The sequence below is a fragment of the Artemia sp. Qi Xiang Cuo genome, chromosome 7 (genome assembly GCF_049724085.1).
Source record: "Artemia sp. Qi Xiang Cuo chromosome 7, ASM4972408v1, whole genome shotgun sequence".
Lineage (NCBI taxonomy): Eukaryota > Metazoa > Arthropoda > Branchiopoda > Anostraca > Artemiidae > Artemia > Artemia sp. Qi Xiang Cuo.
The window spans coordinates 79,182,665-79,194,443 of record NC_142800.1 but is presented as its reverse complement, the minus strand read 5'-3'; the positions used below and the strand labels follow the sequence as shown (position 1 = coordinate 79,194,443).

The window sequence follows — 11,779 nt, the reverse complement described above, 5'->3', positions numbered from 1 at the left end:
CCAAACTAATCAGCAAGGGGCACGGAATTCGTCTAAGGTCGACTACTGACCCAAATTTAGAGGGCAAACTTCACGAATTTTAGTTCTACTTAGAAAAAAGAATAACAAAAAGATAAGCAGGCACTCGAAGATTACCTTTTTTACTGCCGCACAAAATTTGGTAATGTAGGATGTCACCATTTTCAGGTAAGGCTAGGCAAGGTCATAGTCGGACTGAAGCAACTTCATTAAGCATATCATAACTAGCATAAGCAATAAAAGAAATGATAGACTTACCGATACGAGCTTTGATTAGTAAGATCCAAACAAGAGCTAGAATAGTCAGCTAAAACGAAAGGTACCACAGGATACTGCATTAGATCGTTATAGGACCGCCCAGCAAGGGTGTTGAGGTTCATTAAGTAGGATAAATTCGTCATAAGGCCTTCTTTCCACAGCATAGTCATCTCCGTTAAATTTTCTTCCCCTGTTGCCAAACTGGGCAGATTTGAATTAGAGAGCTCTTTCAAAAATGACTCTCGATCCGCACTCATTCCAAATGTTATGAATAGTGTGGTTGAGCTCGTGAGAAATAACTCCACACCTTGGTCTTTTAGTTCGTACCGTCTACGATAAACTAACCGAATTTCACTGAGTGACCAGTTCTCACCTTCTCCCTCGTTAACCACAAAATAAATATCCGATCGACCTATAAGGATTTCACCGTTAACTTCACCCAGTGGCAATATTCTCATGCAAGGACTTGAAAACCGAATTACATCAAAGGCACTGATTCGATCAACTGAATTACCTAAATTTTTATCAATGGGTGACATTAGATATTCAAAAATGCAACGGGGTTCTCTCTTTTTCCTCCTGCTATCAGGGAGAAGATACCTATCTCCAATATCAAGAAAACAGCGTTGCAACCGAATACGGACTCTATCAGGACCTTCAGTTGGGTCCATTTCCCAATGTTGAGGGAAATATTCAGGCATATACCAAGCAGCATGTTCGTGAAGCATACGATCTGCCAGTGATTTCCATAATTTTGGACCGTCAGCTAGTTTTGCTGCTTTCGACCTAATTGATTGCACTACGTTCCGTCGCTCAGAATTCTGGAGCTCTACAACTTCTCTTGTCACAGATATCGCAGAGTCACAAGCTCGAATGGCAATTGGCTCTGTCATTTTACGAGCCCTAAAATAAAAATTCCCATTAACATTAAATCGCACTATCGATTTATGGACGCGCTAAACGACGTCGAATTTAACCAGCCAAGTTTTAATTCAATACTAAGTCAAACTTAATTTATATAACACGAAAAGTTCTTAGTTTTAAATGACGAGACCCCAGCGAAAGATTGAAGCGGATATTCATTTTTATTTTTTTAATTCGCACACAAAAAATAAAATTAACAAAACGCTAATAGCCCCCAAAGAAAGATACAAAAGGCACCTGTATTAAAGGAAGTTGTAAGGGCAAGTTGTATGAACTTAACTATTTGAATTTATTAGCTAACAAAATAATAGTAAGTATGCAGAGGAAGAGCACATTCAAAGAAAGTCCTAACAGAAAAAAAAAATATGAAACTACTTTAAAATTAAAAGCACACTTTAGCTCCCTCTTTACTCTAGCTCCCTCTACCCCCGCTCCCCGATGGATAAGTATACAGTGGCCTATAACTATTCCCATTATATCTTACAATATCAAGCTGCTGTAAAACACTCAATTGATGATTGTAACAATCGGTGATAAGATGCAAATAAACAATGATAAGGTTTAGGATAAGGTTTGCCTGTGGAATTTAAAGTTTCAAAACTTCACTAAAAATGTTTTTTTTTATTTTGGCTTTCTTTTCTTTTTATAAATATTATAAAAAAGAAAGTTTATATTTTACACTAATCTAAAAAAAGAAAAAAAAAGTTTGGGTTTTCGTAATACAGACTTTTCAGGGAGGCGCTTCTGCAAATCTATATTTCAAATATAAATTATTTCTAGTTGGCAACTCTAAATTTAATAGAAGTTACATTTACATAACAGGCAAAGAAATTTGATCTTTTTACACCAACTAATCAGCAACAACAAAAACGAAAACTTGAAAAGAAAATTTTGGATGAAAATTCACTATTTTGAAGGGAGTCCAAAAAAACAGTTTTGAAGTCAGGCCAAAAATCTTTTAATAAACCTACGAAATTCTAATTTGTCTATTTTTCTTTTGCTTCGTACATAAAGAAATAAAATAAACTGAAATAAAATAAACTGAAGGCCAAAAGAAATAAAAAATAAATAAAGAACTGAATAAAGAAACTGAAGGCCAAAAAGAAATAAAATAAACTGAAGGCCAGGTTTTATACACATGAATAAACGAAAAACATTTTTGAAGTATCCAAACTAATTTCATGAAACGTAAGGCTTACCGTGAAAATATATGTAAAGCAAATTCAAATTGGTATACACTGATCACCCTTGGGACTTTAACCTCCAACTTTGTTAGGTCAATGGACTAACTTTATTATATTTTTAATTGGTGGTTATAACCTGGTTTTACATAAATGCTCTAAATTCTGTGGAGTTAAATGAGCCTCTTTTGCTATACTTTTGGAGAAATTTAGTTTTTAACTAAATTCCTAATTAAAGAAAAAACTAATGAAAGCATTTATTCTTCATTATTTTTTTTCTTGCTAATATATAAGTTTGCTAGTATATAGACGCATCGGGATTATGTTGCCCGCGACACTAAGGTGAACATTCAGACTGTTGACTTTAAAATTGAAGCCAATAGGGGCAAATACAAGGCCGTATCCAGGGGGGGTTACCCGGTTTGAACCCCCCCCCCCAAATTTTCGAAAATTAGTAAACCCCCCCCCTCGAACAAAAATCCTGGATCAACTTTTGGGCAAATATAATTAGATTACCCTCTGTAGATTTTATTCTATATTTTCTGATATTTCTATTCTTTATCTCACTGACCTTAAACCAATTTTTAAGAAGAAAGATATTATCGATTTCCAAGCTTTCTATTTTCGTTACTGCAAATTTCTGCTTTATTTTCCTCTTTGGTATCGACTCGAAAAACAGTGAAAAATTACAACTGCACAAATATTTTCGAGAAGCTGACTGATCACCACAATAGGCTACCAGCAACTACACATCTGTGCCTTTTTTTTTTTTTTTTTTTTTTACTATTTTTTCTTAATGTTTTACTCCACAACACATTTTTTTAAGCATGTTATTTCTTTATGTACCAATCAAAAGAAAAATAGACAAATTAGAATTTCGTATGTTTATTAAAAGATTTTTGGCCTGACTTCAAAACTGTTTTTTTGGACTCCCTTCAAAATAGTGAATTTTCATCCAAAATTTTCTTTTTCAAGTTTTCGTTTTTGTTGTTGCTGATTAGTTGGTGTAAAAAGATCAAATTTCTTTGTCTGTTATGTAAATGTAACTTTTATTAAATTTATGAGTTGCCAACTAGAAATAATTTATAAACTAGAATATTTATATATCCAAATATTCTAATAGGTTATAAATAATGCTATTATTATATTATTATAACAAAATTTTGAAAAAAGATTGGTTTCAAGGCAGAGTAAGGATTTTCTTAACGATAAATGTAGCTTCTTTTTACATCAAAGCTTCAAAACCTATGCGAAAGCTGTCAAATTAGTTGAAGTTAGTTTTCTATATATTTTATATTCCTAGATTCAATACATACCTTAACTCGGGTGCTTCTAACTGCTGAAGCCACTTAGCCCTGGTATATTTTGCTCGTGATAGATATTCAGACCATGACTGCACCTCACCGGGTCCTTCTCCTGGGGTAGTTGGTAAGCTTCGCGCCCCCCAGCCAACAGATGACCAGCCATTACCATTCGATACTGGACTATGAACTGTTCCCAAACATTGCAGGACTTGAAGTATTTTTAAACAAGATTCTTGAAATGGTTCGTCGAGCGTCGAAAAATGATTTGTTAAAAAGTCGTTCATGTTTTGATTAATTAACTGTTCTGTTGTCACAGATGAAATGGCAGCAAGCCGAAGAATCTCTTCGTATCTGAAAAAAGAGAATCAGTTATATTTTAGGAACAAGGGACACCAAAGTTTTATTTATAAGGTAGTGGTATCAATTCCCAAAAGTGAGTGAATGGGGGACGCAAGGATTTTTTTTTTTTTTTGAATGAACGAACAAAAAAAAGTACATTTGAAAGTGAAGAGGTGGGACCATTGCCTCTCCCTCCCAATTCACACCACTGTCATTAGTGTATCTACAAAAAGGCGTCGTTGGATATCAACCACACTTTATGACAAAACGACGAAAAAAACACAGTAAAGAAGAGAGAAACGAGGATGATTCAAGCTTGACCGTACTCGGTGCACGATGATAAAATAAAAAATTACTGATAAAAATCCAAAGATAATATAAAAAACCAAACATTAAAACAAAAACTAAAATATTGAGACCCTCTCAAAGTAACAGTGAACGGGGAACTGAATAAAAATACAATTCTGAATGGCAATTCAATTTTTTAATTTACACAGAGCATTTTTAAAAGCCAATCGCTTCCTAGGTAAGACACTATCACAGATTTGGTTAGGTTGCAAAATATGATTTTGTTGATTTATATAAAAACGATCAGAATTAATTAGTTCATAATAAATAGGGCTTAAATAGGTTCCTCCAGTGTCTCTACTGAGAGCAACCTTTCGGTGAATGTGCCTTTTTGTCTCAACTACCTCCCTGAAAACTTGCATGAGACCTTTAACGGGGGCAATAATAGAGGTTTCAAATAAAACGAAATGGTGGTGGATTGTCATAAATATGTTGAGCCAGGGTGGAATCAAAAGTCTCAGGCCTTTAGCGCAGCTCCATAGCTTTGTCGATTGAGAACATGTGTTCCGAAAACCTCTCCCCCAATTGCTGGTGGGTTCTTCCAACATAGAAACAACCGCAAGAACAGGGAACCCTATAAACACCACTGCTCAAAATGGGACTGGTTTTATCATTGTCACTGTTAAAATAGCTCTGAATTTCATTATGTTTTTTAAAGGTGACATTTACGTTATGTTTTTTCAGAATTCATTGCAGTTTGTCACTTATTTTGGGAAAAAAGGGTAAAACAGAAATGCAATAAAAATAACAAAAATCCAGTTGGAAGAGAAATGCAAATAATCTTCTTAATCTTTTTAATCTGCAATAAATCTCTCAGCCTTGGATTTTCGATTTATAGAAAACCTACACATAATGAAAAGTATTTGCATTTCTGTTCCAACCACCCTCCTTGCGTAAAAAGAGGAGTAGTTATAACTTAGTCAATCGTGTAATAAGAATATGCTCAAAAGCTCATATAGTCCCAGAACTGAATTATCTGAAGGACATTTTGTTTTGAAATGGATATCCCATACTGCTACTGGAATCAATCATAGAAAAAGACAAAAAGAAAAACAAGAAAAGGATGCATCAGCTTCACAACCACCAATAAATATCACCACTTTGGTGGGTGATAAAAAAGTCCACTGTTTTACCCTATTTTCCCAAATTAAGTGACCAACTGCAAAGAATTCTAAAAAACATAACCTAAATGTCAGCTTTCAAAATTCTAATAGCATTCAGAGCTATTTTAACAGTGGCAAAAATAAAACCAGCCCCATTTTGAGCATTGGTGTTTGTAGGGTTCCCTGTATTTGTGGTTGTTTCTATATTGGAAGAACCCACCAGCAATTGGTGGAGAGGTTGTCGGAACACAGGTTCTCAATCGACAAAGCTATGGAGCTGCAACGAAGGCCTGAGACTTTTGATTCCGCATTGGCTCAACATGTTTATGACAATCCACTCCATTTCATTTTACTTGACAATACCTCCATTATTGTCCCCGTTAAAGGTCTCATGCGAGTTTTCAGGGAGTCTTTCTTTATTTGTTTACAGATCATCTTTCTTTCCAAGGCGAAAAACTTTTAGTTTCAAATGGATTAGTCTTTTAATTTTTTCATTAATGTAAGGTTTATCTAAGGAACATTAATTATTAATTTAATCATTAATTAATCATTCAACATTGTCATTAATTTTATTTGAAACAAACTAACCTTTGAATTAAGATTTACACACGACATAACATCATCCCAACCCATAGACATAATCCAAGATCCAAAAGCAAAAAGACCTTTACTTGCTATTGGCCGGTACGAAAATTAAGAAACTGAGTAATTTGTTTTAAAAGCTAGCAGTGGTTTCAAATGTAGCATGAAATGGTAGCTACAAGCGAGGGGGGAGGGTAGTTAGAGTATTGTAAAAGGTTTTAAGGTTGGTGAAAATAACAACTAAACTGGTTCCACCTTTTGTAGTAGGGAAATCAACAATTTGCTTAAGCTTCTGATCTTTGGACAGATAACTAAGACTTAGTTGGTTTGCGTCTCCTGCTATAAATGCCAGCATTTGGATACTTTGTTGTCACAAAGTTAAGACTTGTTTGTAGTCTATCATGAAAACTACGACCAGAACAAGCATTCTATCCGGGTGAATGATAAAATGAGCAAATGATTAAATCAGTGTAATGCTGAGGCAGGCATTTGGGCTTAGTTGATATCCAAATGATTTCATCGCAGTCACCTAGTCCTGGCACATGGATAAGGGTAGATGATAGATGGCGAAAATCATTACTCCTCTTCCTTTTTTCCCCAGTGGGTGGTCAACCGGGCGTAGCTTTATAAACTCCTGAAAACCAGTCATTTAAGGAGATCTGGATTTTGTGCCTGGACTCCAGTAACTGTAATTATATCAATATGGTTCAATTTTGTTGTTGCTTATAACTCAACTAACTTCAAAATTTCTTCGTTCGGAAGGAGGAAAACGGGGAAATGATAACGTCTTTTTTTTTATCAAACTGTTTAACAACAGATTACTTCAAAAAACCTTTATTCTGAGGTAACTTTAACGGAGTGTAAGTATTAAAATTAATGCTTGGAGTGGGGAGAACATCACCTTAAAGTGAAATATCGTCATTCGGGGTATTGTACAGAAATTTGTCGTAAGGCTCAAACTCACCACCCTGGACCGAGTGACTACTAAACTGGTTCTGAAGTGGAAGGGGAAGAGGTTCACTTTTAAAAGTTGGGAATAAATTGAGAGAGCCGCGGGTAAAAGTTTCCTCTTATGTAAAATTGTCTTCTATTAAAGAGGTAAACTATATCTTATATTTTCGCCAAGAATTTTCTATCATCTACCCTTATCCATGTGCCAGGACTAGGTGACTGCGATGAAATCATTTGGATATCTACTAAGCCCAAATGCCTGCCTCGGCGATTTAATCATTTGCTCATTTTATCATTCACCCGGATAGAATGCATGTTCTCGTCGTAATTTTCATGATAGGCTACAAGTAAGTCATGACTTTGTGACGACAATGTATCCAAATACTGGCATTTTTATAACAGGAGACGCAAACGAACTAAGTCTTAATTATCTGTCCAAAGATCAGAAGCTTAAGCAAATTGTTGATTTCCCTACTACAAAAGGTGGAACCAGTTTAGTTGTTATTTTCACCAACCTTAAAACCTTTTACAATACTCTAACTACCCTCCCCCCTCGCTTGTAGCTACCATTTCATGCTACATTTGAAACCACTGCTAGCTTTTAAAACAAATTACTCAGTTTCTTAATTTTCGTACCGGCCAATAGCAAGTGAAGGTCTTTTTGCTTTTGGATCTTGGATTATGTCTGAGGGTTGGGATGATGTTATGTCGTGTGTAAATCTTAATTCAAAGGTCAGTTTGTTTCAAACAAAATTAATGACAATGTTGAATGATTAATTAATGATTAAATTAATAATTAATGTTCCTTAGATAAACTTTACATTAATGAGAAAATAAAAAGACTAATCCATTTGAAACTAAAAGTTTTTCGCCTTGGAAAGAAAGATGATCCGTAAACAAATAAAGAAAGACGTCGTGCTACTTCTCGTTATGGTAAGAATAAATTAAATTGCTTAAAACAGAGGAAACCTCAGCAATGGTTTAAGAAAGTGAAAGAGATAGGGGGTCGCTTGTGCAAGAAACTTGATCTTCTTCTGGATGAACCGCCTGAACAGACAACCAATGAGCATAATAAAGACCTAACTAGTATTGTGCAAACGCCCCTCCCCACTCTCTCTCTCGGAAAATCACCTAATCCCTGAAACTCCAAAAGAGATCATTCCATAAATTTCAGCGAAGCAAATAATAGAAAAAATACAGAAGCTGAAAAAAAACTAGTATTTGTCCCATAAAAGTATTCCCTGACAAACTATCAACACCCCTTGTTAGTATTTTTAATGATATTAGTAATTCCGGATGTTACCCGTCTTGCTGGAAGCTGGGCTATATTAATTCAATCCAAAAGAAGGGAGGCGCGAACGACTTTACTGGAGTAAAATCGTAAGAAGGTTTCTTAGCTAATTGGTTAAAGGCAGAGATTCTTGAACTTATTGAGTTACAACAATTTGGAAACCTGAAAGAGACATTGTTAGTCTTCTTGACACTATATTCTGAAAAACCTTGAAAACCCTGATATATGTTTGAATCTTTTATTCATTGATCTCCAGAAAGCGTTCGACCTAATTGACCACAATATCTTTGTAAAAAACTGCTAACGAAGTTTCAAGTGAGTACCTTTCTAGCTACAATTGTGGTCTCCCTTTTAATAAAATCGTTCTCAAGTGCTTAAATATAAAAATATTTATTGCGATCCCCTTCCTATCTTGTGTGGAGTCCCCAGGGAGCCCTGATGGGTCCCATTTATTCCTTATAATGGTTAATAGCCTCATGAATAACCACACAGAGCGATGAAAGTATGTGCAAGACCTGTCTGCACTTGAGGTTTGTCGACGAAATATTAAAAGCTCGATTATGAAATTACTTGACCATGTCACACAGGAGGCTACTTTATCGAAGATGAACGCTAATAAATTGTCAGTTATGACAGTTAATTTTTTTTAAATCACCTCCTTCTTTCACAAACCTCATTCCTCCCAAAATATATGTCACATGAATTAAACTATTTGTACTTGGGGTGACAATTACAGCTGACTTGCAAGTGGGATGCCCATGTTCAAAACATCCTCAAACAAGCTTCTCTTTCGGTTTCCTTTCTCAAATTTTTGATAAAATTTTCTTGCCCCCCTAAGGATCTTCTCCAACTTCATTGTTCTTTTATTCGGCCAATACTGGGGTTTGCTTTCCCAGTATGGCATTTTGGTCTTTATTTAGAGCATATTTATAAGATTGAAAATGTCCAAATACGAGCACTTGGAAGCATAGATGGTGAAGGAAAGGTTCCATATCATTATCTACAAGGTAAGTTCAAGCTCACCACGTTGGAACCTCATGTGCCTTCGTTTCGGTACCAAGACCCTGTCTGTTCCCCGATTACGTTCTATCATCCCAGAACCCTACCTTCTCACTCGCAACAGACCATTTCATTTAAAATCCAAAAAAGTCCCAAAACTGACTCCCATCCCCGCTAAACATGAAAGATATCGGAAGAGTTTGGTTCCGAGCTTTGTTGAGTTGTATAATAGCCAGGAAAATTAGTTATTAATTTTATTGTATCTATTTATTCTTTGTTTTCGACTTTTTAACTAAGTTTTGACTCTTTTTTTTAAGTATTTTGTACAATGGATAATGTTTTATAAATATATATATATATATATATATATATATATATATATATATATATATATATATATATATATATATATATATATATATATATATATATATATATATATATATATATATATATATATATATACATACATATATATATATATATATATATATATATATATATTTTTTTAAACACGAAAAACGGGTTTTAATTTTCTAACAAGCAGTGAACTACAAAACAATTAATTATGCACAAAAGCTCCGAATATTTCGGCCCCACATCTCGCCACACAAAGGCTCCCGGATGTGGGGGCCGAAGTATTCGGAGCTTTTGTGCATAATTAAATTGTTTTGTAGTTCACTGCTTGTTAGAAAATTAAAACCCGTTTTTCGTGTTTAAAAAAAATTTTTTTGTTTTTAATGGAAAAGCAGTGTGGTCTAAGAAATTATGTGTATATATATATATATATATATATATATATATATATATATATATATATATATATATATATATATATATATATATATATATATATATATATATATATATATATATATATATATATATATATATATATATATATATATATATATATATATATATATATATATATATATATGTATATATATATATATATATATATATATATATATATATATATATATATATATATATATTAGGGTGGTCCTAGGAAATGGGAAAAAAAACATTTTACTCTTTTTTTATGGGGCACGGTCTGAAATGATTCCATTCTGATTATAATTGAACAATAAACAAACATTTTAGCATTATTTTCAATTTCAGAGGTCCCTACCATAACTATTAGAAATGTGTAAGCAAGTTTTGATAAAAAAAAAAGTGCACAATAATGCTGTTTAATTAAATAATATCAGACATGACTGTTGAGTTGCTGTACACTAAACAGAAAATAAGGGATTGGCAATAGTGTCCAGCAATAGTAATGGTGTCCAGTCACTTCAATTGTCAAACTACACAGTTCACATATGGGCTTCAGACTGGTTCATCAGTGTTTTTTTGGTTCAATCACTGTAATGCTGTTAGTACTCCTTGACAGCTAGCAACAGCAACTGTTTCTGTTCTTCAGATGTTGTGTGCAGTTGTTTTAGTCATCCATCAGCGCAACACCACATTTAGCAATGCCTTTGGTTACCCTGAGGCTGTGTACATTATTTTTAACTGCCTTGTAGTCTTTGTCAACTGACCAGAAATCAATGTTCTAATTTAGGTATGATGAAGGCAGTCCGGTAATGCTGAAGAATATGTTGGTATTCTGTATTACAAATTTTTCTAACTTCTTCTCTCCCAGTGTCAATGAGTCCACTGTTATTCTCTTCAGAGGGTGCTCTGCTCCTGATGTTTGCAGAGCTGTAACCATATGATGTTTGGTATCATTTGATACGTCGTCGTCAAAGAAGGCGAGTGCCACCAATTCCTCTGATAAGTACCATAGGTGTCGTATTATTTTGTTCAAGGCAGTTTTTGATATCGATTCTGATATTTTTCTGTAGCTGTAGATGTCCGTGAAAAGTTGGAGGTCAATGCGAGGGGCTGATGGTGCTGACGATGCCTGAAACCATGCTTTCACGTAGATGATGACAGTGAATTGACAAATATCAACAAGAGCCTTTTCGTGAGTTTGGACCGACTTCTGAACATCCAGATCTTTAGCGCATAAATGGCCTTTGCCATCCACCTTGCTTGATGCAGCCCTGCTGGAGCTCTGAACAAGATTCCCTTAGATGGCCTGCCACCAAGGAATATGATTGTCAAGTCCAAAAGCTCACGGTAATCATCACGGGGTTGATATGCTAGTGTCTGCATCTCAGCAAATGCTATGGCATCTGTGATTACATGTGAAACAGCTGTAAAACACGCACTCGTCTGATGAAGCCGTCTGAAAGTCTGCTCTGCTAATATACTGCCACGATTTCTTAAACTGGTTGAAAATTGTTATCTCTGGGCCTTTGCTAGGACCAAGGCAATCAAGAACCACTGCTTGTAGGACTATTTCTAAGATATGATGTTGACAATCAAACCAAAGCATGTCCTTGTCAGGTTTTTGCTCCAGAAGGATACAAGCACCATTTCTTGCACTGGAATTGACAGATGTGGTGTCAAAACACATGCACTTTACATTAT

At 34.7% G+C, this 11,779-nt stretch overlaps 1 protein-coding gene across 3 annotated transcripts in view; it reads right to left on the bottom strand.

The window, feature by feature from the left end:
* Positions 1 to 11,779, bottom strand: part of mv (lysosomal-trafficking regulator mauve) — a 329,493-nt gene that overhangs the window by 109,344 nt on the left and 208,370 nt on the right. For all 3 annotated transcript variants that reach the window (XM_089092605.1, XM_089092607.1, XM_089092608.1), the window contains exons 28-29: positions 3,698 to 4,036; positions 277 to 1,179 (exon numbers count right to left, since the gene is read on the bottom strand). In XM_089092605.1, the coding sequence (XP_088948731.1) occupies positions 277 to 1,179; positions 3,698 to 4,036 (1,242 nt within the window). The remainder of the gene's footprint in view (positions 1 to 276; positions 1,180 to 3,697; positions 4,037 to 11,779) is intronic.